Source organism: Abramis brama (genome assembly GCF_963993115.1).
Source record: "Abramis brama genome assembly, chromosome: 5".
Classification (NCBI taxonomy): domain Eukaryota; kingdom Metazoa; phylum Chordata; class Actinopteri; order Cypriniformes; family Leuciscidae; genus Abramis; species Abramis brama.
The window spans coordinates 45,855,586-45,872,899 of NC_139967.1; the positions used below are offsets into that span (position 1 = coordinate 45,855,586).

General features: G+C 37.4%; 1 protein-coding gene across 2 annotated transcripts; it reads right to left on the reverse strand.

Annotated features, from left to right (window-relative positions):
• Window positions 1-5,474: 5,474 nt before the first annotated feature.
• mat2ab (methionine adenosyltransferase 2Ab) lies at window positions 5,475-16,565 on the reverse strand (the record flags this gene model as incomplete). 2 transcript variants are annotated; one of them, XM_084114490.1, is made up of 9 exons in its annotated part: window positions 16,334-16,565; window positions 13,605-13,682; window positions 13,384-13,506; window positions 12,700-12,812; window positions 12,481-12,624; window positions 11,065-11,283; window positions 10,769-10,951; window positions 9,691-9,824; window positions 5,475-7,291 (listed from the first exon to the last, which is right to left on the reverse strand). In XM_084114490.1, exons 1-9 carry the CDS (start codon window positions 16,428-16,430, stop codon window positions 7,189-7,191), a joined length of 1,194 nt encoding a protein of 397 aa, XP_083970616.1. In that variant the 5' UTR covers window positions 16,431-16,565. The 2 variants fall into 2 exon arrangements, with proteins under 2 accessions (XP_083970616.1, XP_083970617.1); XM_084114491.1 differs by lacking the exon at window positions 5,475-7,291 and having other exon boundaries at window positions 9,687-9,824; window positions 16,334-16,505.
• Window positions 16,566-17,314: the final 749 nt, after the last annotated feature.

Here is a 17,314-nt window from a genome sequence, read left to right on the forward strand (position 1 = left end):
ATTAATCTTTTCATTTTTGGGTGAACTAACCCTTTAAAAGGTGTCAGTAATCTCAGGGAGTGGCAGCCCTGGTTAGCCTGTGGGCTGCTTATAGCAAGCCTGTACTAACTTGGATTTCAGTTGCAGTGTTATCTCAGGTATGTACATTTTGGCAATTTGACAAATACCTTCAATGAGACTCGTCGGATTTTAGAGCTGGATGGATCTATTTTAGATATAAATACCAAGTAGCAAATGCACTTATTCAAAGCCATAATTTTATATGGTTAGAAAGCTGTACTTTGAACAGTACTTTGAATTTGTCAGTAATGCTACTTTAAATGTTAAAAAACACAAGTATCTAATCAGAATTTGTGCACAATGCACATATTACATAAGAGTACTCCAAAGGGGGGGGGGCCATTTCCACAGGCTTTAGAGGCCCTTCGAGGCAGTGAGTGTATGACACTGGATCAAACCCCCCTCCATATAGTGAGTGAGTGCGCTTGCCCCTCGTGTGAGAGAAGACAAATGTTCACATTCCCATGCATCCATGCTCCGCCCACATCACGACCTCACCCGTCACACCGCATCCTGATTGGATGCTCAGGGACCAAAGACATTTGGGGAGTCTAGCACATGCACACCCCTGCACGTGCATGTCTCCATGTTGCAATTTTACAGTATTTTAATTGTAAAAGTGATGCTTCCCATTCCTTTACCATATTTTAAACCATAAGTACTATATTTTTTGCAATTCAAGCATTACATAAGTCATTTTTGTTTTTATTTTATAAACAAAACTTGGTGTAGACACGGTGTAAGACATCTCCGTGTTAATATGATGTTGTCATTTGATGTTATCTTTATGTGGTTTCATAGAGAATAAGACTAAAACATCAATCTAGACTGGTGGCCTCATTGAACATGTGAAATTTAAAATGCCTTGGCCTTTCCACATGTCCTTCCATTTCTATTTCTCTCTCTTCTGGACATAATCCAGTAGCGCGTATTTAAGTATTTACTTCTTGGCTCTGATGACATCCTGACCTGCGTCTCATGTTCTTCTCACAGGATAACTCACGTTAGTCAAAAGATAAATGTAGGCTTTTAACGAACTACACCATACACTTCAACGTCATCATTAAGCTTCCAACAACTCTTCCAGTCTTTATTTTATAACATTTTCCTTAAAGTTTGGGTTAGAATAGTTTGTAAGAGCGTGATTAAAAACACAATGAGGCTGTGAAAGCGACTGGTGAGTGAGTTTATCTGTTCGGTGCGATGATGTTTAATGTCCCCTACATACACTTTTGACCCATTTAGCCACTTGTTAGCAACCTCAATTTTATATCATAGAATAAAACGTGAAAATTTCTTGAGCTTGTGTTCACCACAGACCTTATTTCAAGCATTTAACCAAAAACCCATAAAAAAAAACCCATTGACAATGGAAGCGGAAGTGCTAAAATGCTAATTCGTTTAGAGGTTTTGGCCTGTAGCCACTCTATTCCAAACAAAACTAGAACGAAAAAGCTGCCTTGATGTTAGAGATCTTATTATAAAAGGGCTCTGGTAAACTCTTGTAAACGCATCGCTGTGCTTCAGAAGGCCTTTACAAACCCCCCAGAGCCGTGTGGATTACTTTTATCATGGATGGATGCACCTTTTTGGGCTTCAAAATCTATTCCTCTATTCACTGCCATTATAAAGCTTGGAAGAGCCAGAACATTTTCTTTTTTAAATAACTCCGATTGTATTCGTCTTAAAAAGAAAGTCATTTACACCTAGAAAGGCTTGAGGGTGAGAAATTTCATTTTTGGGTGAACTATCCCTTTTAAAAAAAATCGGATTGAAGTATTTACATGCTTATTTTTTTCCTGTTTTGATTATTTCAGGTCTACCCCCTTTTAATGCAAATTGAGCTCATTTGGATCAAGCATAAGTGTTTACATGAAGACTTTTCAGTCCGATTGAGCCTTCAAACAGTTCTGGCTCCTCTACTGTCCCGTGGCGTTAGGCTCTCTGATAACTGGATGATGCAATAATGGGCAGTGTGTGCAACCTCCAAATGGAGCTGCGATTGTGAAGGTCAGATTCGTCAGAAGGTATTTCCATTCCCAAAGTTCGAAGTTGTTACTGAAACATAATGTGAAATGATGCACAAAACAACTGGTTTCCCATGTTTGGCTGTGTTGTTTTATTGAATCATTTCATAACTGGGCACGTGGTAGGTATGGCCTAACACGCTGCGTGAGTTTATTATTTAACCTTTAATTGAGCTGACACTTATTTTTAGTAGAATGATGTAAGATACTGTTTCACACCAGTCAGCTCATATCAGTACTGTACATGCCATTCATATTATGCAAGATAAAAATATAAGCAAGTGAAACACACTGATGGTGTTCCCTGACCCTTGGCAAATGAAACGAAACATGTCCAGTGATTGATATTGGAATTTGGAAAGTAAGCATGTTAGACGTAACTTGATCACACATGCGATTGGTGCTTGGTACAGTGTAACTGTAGAACTGTGTTACTGAAGAGCAGAATATGAATATGATTCTCTGGTAGCTGTTTCTGTGCATGCAACTATCAAAAGCACTAATGCAACTGTTGATTCACCATTGAGCACTTAAAGCAAACACTAAACAATGCTGTTAAAGTCCTCCTGTGGTGAAAATCAAGCTTTTAATGTTGTTTATATGTCTATGTGGTGTTTTTAATATGCTTTAAGACAAACCATATGTAAATTCATAAGTCGACACCATTGCTGAGTATTTTCTCCTTAAAACTGCAGTGAACCAAAGACAGTCTCAAAAACACGCTTTGAAATCGCTGGTGTTTCTGACGTCACAAACTACCTTGCAACCAATCAGATCAACTTGTGATCGTCAACGAGTGGATCTCTGAGCTGCTGTGAGTGAGTGGAGGCGGGGCTCATTTGCATATTCATAGAACCGCGTACTAAATCAGGCAAGGGTGTCGAGTTACATTCAAGATATTTCAAGGCATGAAGAATTTTTTTTTTTTCAAGGAAAAACATTTAAATATGTAATTTTGGTGATCAAAGATGAGTTTTAAGGGATAAAATTACTTTATAATTATACTTCATTTGAAACAACCTTTTCCAAAACGTAATAACAGTTCTAAAAATATATGTATAAAAACGCGTTATTCATAGCTGTAAACTAAAAAGGTGTATTTTTCATTGATAGAGAAATACTGTATTTATCTACAGTAATAATCTATATCATACAGCAGGACCAGTGATAGATAATATTCGATGTGCTAAGACAGCACAGATCAGCTGACTGCTCCTACTCATAAAGATGAACCCTATTAAGTTATGACCACTCAGGGAAACCACAGAGAGATCGGTAGCCAGTTGTGAATTACAAGGGGATTTGGGGGGTGAAACCGTATGTTGCTGAAATGGTTCACTTGTAGAATGGGAGAAACTGCAATGCACAATATGGCAACTCTCATAAAAGAAGCCAATTGGTAAAGTCATCGTATCACTGCAGCTGCTGTTTAAAAGTGCCCATTGAAACAGTTAAGGCCCTAATATACTTCAAACGAAATTGAACGATGAATGGGTGTGACGCCATTTTGAATAAAATCTGGCAAAAACAGGTGTTTTAGTGGTTCAAATTACATAATCTGAGATTATAGTCTTTGGGTACGTTCACACGACAACGATGTACTGAAAGCAGAAAAGTTTTTCCTTTGCATTTTTAACGTACAGGCAACAACGGGAAAAACATTAAGAACGCTGCATTCTGCTGCCAGGCCAGTAGTCGGCAGTGTCACTTTGTGAAGAAACTACACATTTATAGACTGAACACGTGCATGACGTCACCGTTTTCACTAATTCACGTTGTTGTAGCTTACACGGAGATGATGACGGTGTCGTTTTCAAAAACTTTGAAACCCATTTTTAGGCCCCCAAAACTCTGTTGTGTAAATGAACGGGACAAAAACACAAAAAGGTTTGAGTTTTTAGTTGAAAACGGTGTCGTTAAACAGAGCGCTGTGGCGATGACATATTCTTGTAGGTCGACAGTAGCATCAACCTATAGTTCACTTGACAAAAGGTGAATGGGATTTTTCCATTGGCTTTTGGACAGTAATCGTCACGAATGTCACAAAACTGCCCCAGAAATGAAATGTTAAACGTAAGGCTATGAACGAACTACAACACCCGTAAGCTTTTCTTTATTTAAAAACACTTCTCCTGAAAATTCCTTGAGATAGAATAGTTTGCGGGAGCACAATTATACACACAATAAGGGTGTGAAAGCAACTAGTGAGTAGAGGAGTTTATCTGTTCGGTGTGATGTTTAATATCCCGACCACCTCTGGAGTCCCATTTAGATGCTTGTTAGCATCCTCGTTTTTCATGACAAGTAAAAGAGAGAAGAAATCACAAGAGGGTACTGATGAATTTTATGTTATATAATAAAATATCCTGTTCTTGTTTAAACCACATACCTTATTTCAGGTATTTATCAAAAAACCCAGTGACTTCAGGACAATGGAAATGGAAGTGCTAAAATGCAACTCGTTTCTGGGTTTGGCCTACCCTGGTAATCCAGAGTTCTCGCAAGAGCACAAGTTGAATTTGCTCAGCGAGTTTACTCTGGCGTCGAGTAATGATGCTCATTAAATATGCCCTTGTATCCGAGCTGCACCAATCACATCGGGTTATCTGATATAGGCGGGCCAGAGGCGAGCTAAAGATGACGACAGCGCTGTGACGTCGAAGTCATTAGTAAACATTGCAAGATGGCTATGAATGAACACCAGCTGTTTGAAATGGCTTTGGCCGCTACAATGAACGAGTTAGACTTGGCTTTTTATCTAAAAGAGGAACAGAAGACGGCGCTCAAATCGTTCCTTTGCAAGAAGTGCGTTTTTGCTGTTTCGCCGTCCGGACACGGCAAGAGTCTAATCTTCCAGTTAGCTCCACTGGTAGCTAAGCGTATGGGGCTTGTTGTGATTGGTCGTAGTGTTATCCATTTGCGTGCAGTGAGATTTTCAAATGCATGCTTGGTGCCGCCCCTCGAGCTGGCCGATTTTCATTAGTCGACGCCAGACCATTAATCTTTCAGATTTAGGTCTGGATTTCCAGGTTAGGTCTGGCCTACAAAAACACATCATCCTTGCAGCACATCGTCTTATCAAACATGAACCATTCAAATAACACAATGAATCTTCCAGCATCACCTCAGGAAATATTTTACCATAGTAAAACTTGGAACCATAATTTGTTTCCACCTGCTGGTTTAAGTCAGTTCACTGTCTCTTGATAAACTACACATTTGAGTTTGAATGCTGATATAACGCAGTACAATCATTAACTTATGGCCATCTTAAATGTTTCAATAAAGTACCTACTTTTGTATTATATGAATATAATTCAAACCTAATTTCTAATTTTCTATTTTTCATATTTCTATAAACAGAAAGAAAAAGACACAACAACATCATAATAGAAAACATTTTATTGTTAAAAATAAATTAAAACTGGAAGGTAGGTAGAGAAATATATATATATATATAGAGAGAGAGAGAGAGAGAGAGAGAGAAAGAGAGAGAGAGTATGCATGTAAACATGGCTAGTTTCTCTGTACAACACCAGCCAAAATTGCTATCCCTCTGTTCAAGAAAAGACGAGAGTGTGAAAGAAGAAATACAATTAGCATCTTACAGTGCATTAGAGTATTGGCCAAAAGAAGTGGCACTGCAGCAAACACTTTCCTTCTGGCTGGTCCCCAAAGTTTTTCTGTAAGACACTTGGGAACCACAGAGCACTAGGGAAGAGACCAAGAACAGCAACATACAGCATAACAGTTGACCTCCAGAGTACAATATGACAGCACAAATAAATAATACACATTAGCCGTGTTTCCACTGTCGTAGTAGTGCATGCCGGGCCCAGTCGCGTCTCCACTGTCACTTCCGGGGCTTGATCGGCCTTGTTCAATCACTTTCATGTCTGAATGCCTTCTGTTTGTGATCCGATGTGGATTCTGATCACCGTATAAGGTAGAAATATGTATACGCGATGCAAAAGACTATGCGCACTATTACCATAGTAAATATGAACGCTTGAAGAAATCAGAGAAATCATAAAGGCTATCACAATCATGTTTGTATTTTATCTGTCGGTAGTCTACGTCTCGTCTCTTTATACCGGACTAACATAAAATAAAGCAACTTTTTTTTCCGGAGCTTCCTCTGTTTCTCTGACTGAAAATAACTAGCCTACTGGGAGAGAGTGCTAAAGCTCCTCAGGTCGTATTTATGGTGGCATATATGTAGAAATTATCATTCTTTCTAAATGTGATGTAAATATGTCCTGTAACTACCAAATAAACAGAAACAGACGCGACTGAATAAGTGTGTCCTCTTTCTTTTGTGAAATAAACCTAACAGTAAACCACTTTATTTCTGTGTGACTAATGTGCAATTTTGACTCAAATTAATTCATTATGATCAATGTATCACTTTTTATTGTAAACCTGTGGTAAAACATGATTCTTGGGTTTTAAATATTCAAGTAAACAACAAAAATGCCAGCAAACGCTCGCTTTTATCATGTTTGTTTTGCGATCATGCCGTTTCCAGTGATTTCTTTCTGATTAGTTTTCTGATAAAACTTCCATTTGTTGGTGAAATGATGTGTTAGTGTGACGTTGATCCAGAGAGGCGTGTTAGGGGCAGGTTTAGTGAAGCGCTGTGGAGCTTCTGGCCCGACAGTGTAAAGTAACGCAGCAGATTTTGGGCTCGTTGCTCCAGACCCGAGGCTATTAGCCCCGCCCGGCCCGTTTGAAGCCCTGGCTCGCACTGGCCCGACTGTGGAAACGCGGCTATTGTTTAAAAGTACTAAAAATGGTTGGGAATGCTTATAATACAGTGGTGATAGTGGTGCATAAAATCAAAAGCCATAGTTAATACTGGCCACCCAGTTTACAATTCTTACATTTAAAATGAACACATTAATCTGTGTAGTACACTTCCTTTATCCTAATGCTGATGAACAAGTGCAATGGTTGATGATGATGCAATATGATGGGAAAATGAAAGAAAAAGATGGACCAGCAGGACTTGTACCAGAATAAGACTTCTCCCCATAAGCCATGCGGGCTTCTCTGTAGAATACACCAGCAGGCCTAGAGAGGAAAAACCTTAACAAAAGGTTTAGTAGTGCAGCTTTTTGGGCACTTCCCAAGAGAAAGAGTCACGGCCAAAGTGGCCGTAAGCAGCAGTCTTCTGATATATTGGCTTCTTCAGCTCCAGCTCCCTAAAACACATTGGCCATGGATTATTGACTCATCAAAATGAAACTGTGTGCAGTTAAAAAGATGATCATGTAGCAAATACTTCAAGTGTGCGTTTGTACACCCAGCCAGCCAGAGAGGAGATGAAGCGGTCACTTACCGTTACACGCACTAGTCACCCTGAAGAAGGAAACCGCAGCATGAAATAGAGAGCAAGTCTAATAGCAAACACTAAGCTAAGCACTCGAACCTTTCCACTTTAGTGAACCATGAATCCAGAGAGGAAACATGATGGCTCTGTTCCACACTAGAGAGTTTTCTAACCACAAGTGGCTGATTTGAAACGCTCTTCATGCTCACTAATGTGTGTCACACAAGTAGAGATATAAAGTGCATGAGAGACTCGAATGCTCACGGTCAATTGAGTGCAACGGTCAGATCCCGGAGATTAATTTTCTCTAGAAATGCACCGATATGAAAATTTTGGCCGATACCAATCACCGATAAGTAAGGGTTAATGCCCGACGAGGTGTCCATTGTCAGGTATTAATGGACGATGGCGAGGCGTGAACCGTCCGACGCGCTGCCTTCGCCGAAGTCCATTAATACCTGACAATGGACACCTCGAAGGGCATTAACCCGCTTATACCATGGTCACTTGCCAAATAACACATTTATTTAGCAACCGGAGATATTTATAGTCCGCTCAGCTCGTAGAACCCTTCAGTTTACTGCCTGTTGCTATGGTTACTCACAGCTGATGTAGCCAGCGCATTTATTTATTAATTTCGAATGGTAAACAGTCAGTTTCACCAGAACTCCTTTACTAGGTGTCCTCTATCACTTTTTAATGGACACCCTGCAGCCAATCAGAATCGAGTATTCACCCAGACCATGGTATAATTCTTTATATTTGAAAGCCGATAACCGATATATTGGCCGATAAATCTAAATTCAAGTCATTTAATTTTTGAGAGCCTGATTACAAAAACAAAAGTCTCACCCTTAAAAGCCATGACCCAAGCACACTATTATAATGTTCTCATTATAATTTTATATAACCTATATGAGACAGACTTGTGTTGCACTGAACTGTATTTAACTTTTTTGAAGTGATTCCAATCATATTTCAAGCAATTCAAAACCAAAGTGTCTCAGCTGAAGGAAATAATCCATTATTTATTGGCTTTAATATATCGGCTAAATTGTTTTATTGGGCCATATATAAAAAATAAAATGTATATTTATTGTAAAAATGAACATATATTGACGATACCGATATGGTGGCCGATATATCGTGCATCCTAATTTTCTCCAAAGAGGAATTGATTTTTAATGATGACTTATAAACCATTACAGAATACAGACAGACCTACTGTGAGCCCTGAAGTTAGTAATATGCTTTCGATCAAGCCATCTGTTTGCATTATTTCAAGTTATTTTTTGAAATAATTGTTTAACAGTGGAATTTGTGTTGAAAAACTACATTACCCATGATGCTGTACGGAAAATTTTACCAATCAGAGAGTCGCGCTGAGCGAATCACACCAAAAGAGCTTAGCAGGGAACATGAAGCTCTGCAAATTACGTAATCAAGTTGGCTTTGCTATTCTCGCAAAACACTTAAATATTGGTATATATAACTTGCATTTAACTTTAAAAAATTCACTTTATTGCTGGTTGGCTTGGTTAATGACTTATAATGCTTTAACAAAGACTTTTTAAAAATCTCTATGGGAAAAATGAATGGAAAAAATACGTCCGGAACCAACGGCACTGAAAAAGTGGACAGGCACTAATGCACTTTATTCCAAACAAGTTTGACTTTAGCATGTTGCTAAGCTAACAACTCAATATTCACAAAGTACACGCAAATTTTGGGTAAAAATGTGAATTCTGTAATTAGATTAAGTTCATTAAGGTATTGTCTTATCTATGACTAAAATAAGAAACAATACTAATTTTTCTACGTACGTATGTACTGACTGCTTTAAAAGAGCACTGCTTTGCAGTAGTGTGTGTGTGTGTGTAACAATCATGTTGTAACAATTCCAGTAATTTCATTTTTATTTTACATTATTACTTTTCAATTTCTGAATGTCTCTTTTAATACTTGATGCTGTATTTGTTAGATACAAACATCATGCACTGTTTGGGGTCAGTAAGACCAATTTCTTGCTTTTCATTCTATTATTGACTCTTTATGTACTGAATCTTGAATAATTGCATTGAAAATATTTTAACGAGTTTGCTAAGAGTTATTATAATCTGTCTGATGGAATTGAGGGATGCAAAGACCCAAAAAAGGTGAAGCACAGACAGAAGCAAAAGAAAAAGGAAAGATTTACACCCAAACCTGTTAAGCTGAAAGATAAAGACATATAAAAGCGAGTGAGAGGTGTGTAAAGACAGCAGCTGTTACCTCACAATGACTCCTGGACGAAGATCAAAGTTTTTCTTGACTATTTTCAGCAGCTCCTGCTCACTCTTTTGGGATGTGCCATAGTGGAAGATGGAAATGGAAAGAGGATGGGCCACTCCAATAGCATAAGCAACCTGTATCATAGTGAAGGAAATTTCAAACATATTGATGAACTTGATCTTTTAAATCTGCTAGCTTAAAACTCATTATTTTTCTATTGCTTTTAATGTTCCTTGATGATTATTTTTGTATTTGACTTCTGTTAGTATTTTGATTTTCTTGCTGTTTAGTTTGAAAATTGTCTCTGATTTTATTTTTGTGATATTAGTTTTCTACTGCTTTTGCTTGTATTTATTTTATCCGATGTTGTAAAGCACATTGGTCAGCTTCTGCTGTTGTAATGGTGCTATAAATAAACCTAACTTAAACTTACACCTTGTCCTAACCAGACGCGATGCGATAAGATTCCAACGACAAATAATTTGTCTGTCCAATCAAAACCCTCAGCCAATCAGAACAGCGTGTGGGCGGAGTCTCACGGCACTAGAGAGTAATCTTGACGGCACTCGCAAGAAATTGTATAAGTAGCTACATAATCAAATTCACAAATATTACACCATTTAAACATTATTATAAATACACAGGTTACTGAGTTACTAATACAATCTTTGTCAAAGAATACACTTCTTTGTTCACAGTTTAAACGTTCTTGTTTCCATTTGTTTAATTTCAAGATCTGAGGTGAATTATCCATTGTTGCTTTTACAGCTACAAAGCTGGAGCACTAAATGATATTTAAAGTCACATTTCACGCTTTTAACATTAAATAAAGCACATAAACAGTACCTGAGGTTATCACTGCCACACTTTGTGATTATAGTTCCAGCGCGACGTCGCAGAAAAATAGAAACCGTTTCTAAAATAGAATCGTCGCGGCCGGTTAGGACAAACACTCTGATTAACATGGAAAAGATGCCTTTTATCGCGCGTCGCGTGTAGTTAGGACACAGTGTTAAACTTGATCAACTTCAAAGAATTATACTTGCTCAGCAGAACACAACATATCTGGGCGACTGACCTGCACAAGAACACGCCTGCACAGTTTGGCCTTCACTAGAGATTTGGCCACCCAGCGGGCAGCGTACGCAGCAGAACGGTCCACTTTAGTGTAATCCTTTCCTGAGAAAGCTCCTCCACCATGGGCTCCCCAACCTCCATAGGTATCCACAATGATCTTACGACCAGTCAGGCCGGCGTCACCCTACATGAGTGGAGTAGCGTTTATATTAGTGTGAAGAAAAAATAAATAACACCTTGCTACTCATTCATGTAAGTATTATAACTTTATTGAAGATTTACAAAACTGGTCACTACCTGAGGGCCTCCAATGACGAAGCGGCCACTGGGCTGCAAGTGGTAGATGGTGTCATCATCCAGATAGACGGAGGGGACCACGACTTTGATGACTTTATCTTTGAGCGCATCACGCATCTCATCTAGACAGATGTCTTCATCGTGCTGCACTGAGACTACAATAGTGTGGACCCGCACCGGCAGCATGGCACCACGATCCTGTCTGTACTGCACAGTAACCTGTTCAGAGTCATGATGCACTGTCAGGACACACACTCTACACAAGTACATGCACTTCTAGCTATGTTGTTCGAAAAAAGAAGAAAAGAAAAAACATTTGTGTTCAAAAAACACATTTCGTGTTCTGAAATGCAATACACAGCATTGCTGGTCACCAGAATAAGGTATGTTTTGCATGCTGGGAACAGAACGGGAAGCGTGAGTGTTAGTGAACCAGCTACGCCAGCTCAGTTCTGCTTGAGAACAGCTAGACCAGCACTATACCAGCTCTAACCATCATAAACCAGCCTGGACTAACATGGAAATCATGCTGGATTTTTCAGCAGATTAGAATGCAAGAGTCGGATTCTGGAAGCAAAAACTCATCTTTTTTGGGGGGGGAATTGATTTTTAATGATTAATAATGATTATTATAAAGCGTTATAATGATTATACACATTACAGACAGAACTAATGTGTGCTATGAGGTTGTTAACTGATGGTATATGCTTTAGTTGTCTGTTTGCAATATTTCAAATTATTTTAAAAATAATCATGTTAACATCTGAATTTGTGATGAAAAATGACATTACCAATGATGCTGTGTATGTGTATATATATATATATATATATATATATATATATATTAGTGCTGTCAAATCGATTAATCGCGATTAATCACAACTAACATAAAAGTTAATGTTTATATGTGTGTATATCATTATATTTATATATATATATATTTATATATATATATATATATACACAGTATATATTTACATAGTGTATATATACAGTATATATATATATGCACTATATATATATTTGTGTATATATATATACATTGTATATATACACACAAATATATACACAATATATTGTGTATATATTTACATATACATATATATCATATACACAAACTTTTATGTTATAAGCGATTTTTTATATAAATATAAACTAAAAACATATAGTTTCTATAGATAAAATCAACAACTTAAAAAGAATTGTTTTATATTTCTCCAACATTTTTAATTTGATTATGCAATTCACAATGCTTAAAAAAGGGATTTTAGTCCTTTCCCTCACTGAAGCCGTTAAGTGTCTTTTTGTCCGATTTCTTTTTTTGCTTCAAAACAAATATTTAGAATGTTACGATTCACATCATTGCTGGTTAGTTTGACTAATGGCGTATAACGTTTTAACAAAGACCCAGCAGACCTGAGTCTTGGAGTCGGGCCGGAGCCAGGGCAGGGTGCCGTTGCGCCTCAGTTCTGCCATCTTGGCATTTAGTTTGTGGGCGAGCACAATAGTGAGTGGCATACATTCCTCTGTCTCATCAGTGGCATAACCGAACATTAGACCCTGAAAGAATAACAGGAAATATTAATATTGAAATAAATTTAATTAAAAGAGTTTCTTTGCCATTTTTGGACTCACCTGGTCGCCGGCTCCAACGTCCTCTTCGTCACGGTCTAAGTGAACTCCCTGGGCGATGTCTGGAGACTGCTGCTCCAGGGCCACCAGGACATTACAGGTCTTGTAATCAAAGCCTACGGGTTCAGGACAGAGAATATGGATCTGTTTCAGTTGCTCCGATGACATTTTTTTTAGTTTGTTTGTTACCTTTCAGAAGTACACTACCATTCAAAGGTTTGAGGTCAGTAGGATTATTTGAATAATTAAATTTAAATGAAAACCATTTTTTTTAAGTTAAACTAAAACCATTCATTCAAGTTAAATGGACACCATTGATTCTAGTTGGTTGTACATGGTTGGTTCTATTGGGTTTTACTTGTTTCAATCACTGTCCATGAGAATCATGTTCAGCCAAAAATATTTTTTTTTTTGAGTGAATGATTTCTGAAGGATCATGTGACAATGAATACTGGAGTAACGATGCTGAAAATTCAGTGTTGATCACAGGAATACATTACATTTTAAAATATATTCACATCGAAACCAGTTATTGTAAATTATAATAATATTTCACTATATTACTGTATTTTTGATCAAATAAATGCAGCCTACAAAACATTTTAAACATCTTACCGACCCCACTCTTTTGAATGCTAGTGTAAACGCTGCAGTATCTATAATAAAATGTAGGATCATCAAACAAACCCTTGGCTGAGTCGTCGTAGCCGATGTGTTTTATGGTGTCACGGACCACCTTTTGATAGTCTACAACAGCACGAGACGTCACCTCTCCTGCCAGCAAAATCATTCCAGTCTTGGCTACAGTTTCTAGAAGAAAAACAATGAAAAGGGGCCATGAAACATTATTATTCAGACCTTTGGGGAAGACCGAAAAACACATGCAAAACTCGAGAAAGTCAACGTACCACAAGCCACTTTTGCATCTGGGTCTTGCTTCAGGTGAGCGTCCAAAACCGCATCACTTATCTGGTCACATATCTTATCTGTACAATGCAATAATAACAATAATTAGTGTTCTATGTGTTTGTCAAAATCCACACTAAGCTTATCTATTTTCCTAAAGAAGTTATTCTTGTGTACATGCATTTGAAATTGTATTTGTTTCTGTAAAAGCACCTCTGTGTGACACGTATGATAGATGCAGCATACAGTAAGTGTTTTACATTTCTTTATACACATACTGTAAGAAAAACTAGTACACTTTATTTTAAGGTGTTCGTGTTACTGTGTAATTATATTGTGTAATAATGAACTACATGTACTTACTTTAGGGTTAATTTCGGAATTAATTTGGAATTTTAATTTAAAATTATGCTGATGTACTGCAGGTGTTTAGGAAAGTGATTTAGTGTTTTATAGTCGCTGTTTAACCCCTCTATTGTCTGTTAGTGACAGTAGTTAACAATAATATCTTGTAGGGACGATTGAAACGCGGGAGGATGAAACACTGAGATTTCCTCGAAAACCAGGGACAAGTTGTATTTATTGTTTCATTTGCCATTGTAATGATAATACGGCAGGTGTATTAGTACTGCAACACACCCTTAAGTGTGCATTAGCAGAGTTTTTTAGTTTAAGGGCAAAACAGGTTTAAATGTACTTGTCCCGACCGCGCCTCCTGCCAGTTTAACCTGGTCATATTCTGTTCATAGATTCATATACTGTTCCAAGACTTGTGTTTCTTTTAATGCAAATTAATTTCCAATTACGCAACACGTTATCTCTTTAATGATCATCAATTGTCCAATCTTTAATCTTCAATAAATGTAATTTATCGTCTTCTGGTTGACCTCGTTTTCTTAATAATAACAGGCTATTCAACTAGCAAACACTCAATATGACTCAAGGAAGAAATGTAAGAAAATGAATTGTAAACGGATTTGTCTGTCTTCGTCAAAATAGCCTATTAGAAAGATTACCAAATGCACATAGGCTTATCGCCTATTGTTTATTGGGCGACAGAACAAAAATGGTTCATATGAACCTTTAAATTAAAATAAATTACAAAATATGTTTGTAACAATGTACATAAGTTACTTGTCAGGTATTGTTCACAAAAACAAGCATTAGATGAATAGTTGCCGTTTAAACTGTTATGTTTCATCCGTCCCACCCCTGTGTTGCAAAGCACAACTCCCGTTCAAAGTCAAATTTTACTTAAATCATTCTATATTTGTACCAAATAACACATGATACTAAGAGAACACATATGCGAGCTGTTGATCACAAAAAAAATAAACAATCTATCTGTAGCCTTATCTTAGAAAATGACATTTATCTGAAAAGTGTTTCAACTGTCCCGGCTCTCCCCTATCTCTTATGACAAGCACAATAAAAGCAAACTATAGTTTTCAAGTTATAAAAGTGATTGAAAAAGAAGTATTGCATCTGTTGTCGTTATGGTTCACATCTGAAGAGCTAGTTGGCTATTTGAAGAATAAAAGAGGGTTTTCAGTGTGTAATACAACTTCAATTTCTACTTATTTTTATTGTTTTATTATTATTTTACCAAATCTCTCTAATTAGTTTAGATCCAATAATATTTTACATAATCCAAGATCTTCCGTGTTCAATGGCATTTTCTACTGAATGTTCAACTATCACATCTGAAACTATAAGAAATAAAAATGTGTCCATTAAATAAAAACAAAATGCACTTACCTAAGAAAGTACTGGGTAATATAAGGTAACTACATGGGTTAGAGTTAAGTTTAGGGATAGGTTCAGGGTTAGTAGTTATCACCCAGTTATTGTTATTATTACTATAATAAGTGCATAGTATGTACATGGGGAACAGGACTGGAAAATAGTGGCTAACACTTTATTTTAAGGTGTCGTTGTTACAGTGTAATTGCTGAGTATTATAAGCAACTACATGTACTTACTAGAGTTAGGGTAGGATTAGGGTTTGGTTGAGAGTTAGTTGCATGTAATTATGCATAATTTACTGTTATTACTATTAACTGTAAATAAAGTGTTACCCAATATTATAACGAACAAACCCATTTCTGAAACAAACTAAACTAAAATGTAAAGTATCTGAAAATAACCTTTATGGTACTTTTTTGTTATTTTGGAGATACCCGTCTTCGATCACTTTCATTGCAGATGAAAGAACCGAGTTGATAAAACCATATGGATCAGATATGGATAATAACGCAGAGTGGGCGGAGTCTGCGCGGAGAACGCATGTCTGATCCCACGTGTCGCGAGGCTGTGTCTCGATACAATACCTGGAGAGCTGCCTACTTCATCGTTAGAGAGAGAGAGAGAGAGAGAGAGAGAGAGAGAGAGAGAGAGAGAGAGAGTGTGTGTGTGTGTGAGAGAGAGAATGCTGTCTAGGATGGCAGCTCACTACTTTTTGAGACACAGCCATGGAAACAAAAGTACAATCGCGTTTCCAAGTCTATCAGACCGACATTAATTTATTCTGAGCATTGATGAATTATATGTACGTTTGCAATGCAAATAAAAGCACATACAGTTATGTAGCTAGAAACAAAATCGAATGAAATAATACGGAAAATAGAACCGCACGTTATTACAGTGAACATGCAGAACAGGTGCTGCCATGTTATGTAATAGCGGAGTTGAATACTGTAACATCACTCAATGTTAAGTTTGGATATTTTACCTGGATGCCCTTCTCCAACGGACTCCGATGTAAACAAGAAGCAGTCCTCCTCAATGAGAGAGTTATGGAACCCGTTAATTTCTCCGTTGCCGTTCATCGTTTTTAGTTTCTCTTTTGTTGTAGGCTACTTTACTCAATCGTTTGGAAAGCGCAGGAAATCTGTCACCCCTCTGAGGAACGCGGGAGTATTTATGGAACGGCCCGTCTCGCGTCATCAGGGGCCCGCGCTCTCTCGTCCTCTCGGGTGACTGGACGAAACCATGTTGCGCGGAGGGGGTGTAGCTCAAAATTCTGTGGGGCAGTATGGCTATATGTCAAGAATGATGTAAACTTGCATGAGATTGCACCCGCAGCGAAGTCCACAAATACACTCTTGCGCAACGTGCTCTCATAACAAACATTTGAAAACATTAAGGTACGTATTTACACAGAACCATACACCAAATAATACTACACTAACAAAAACTTACCGTGATAAAACCACTTATTTTCTTGATATGTAGCCTATCATACATTTAAGGACACGAAGACGTACATGAAGTGTGATCAGTGTAATCTATGAAGTAAGTAAATATCATATCATGAATATTAAAACTTGCCACTCTAAAAATGCTGGGTTGTTTCAAGCCATGTTTGGGTCAAATATTGACAAAAACCAACGGTTGGGTTTGTCCATATTTGACCCAAACATGGGTTGATGCATTTTTTTAGTGTAAGAACCTGGTAAGAACTCACACTTGCGCAACTTTTATTTTTAGCAATGAAGACTTAAAATATAATTAACCATTAGGATACTTGTTATGGTTTTATACACATTTACTGTAATACAGTGATATGCTTCTACATTAACAAATTATAGGGTACCATGTTTTGGACACGCACCATGAAAATCTTACTTTTTTGAAGGACACTGGAGTATCATGTAGCCTAAACAACAGGTACAAACTTACACAACTCTTAGTGATAACAAAGACTTAAAAA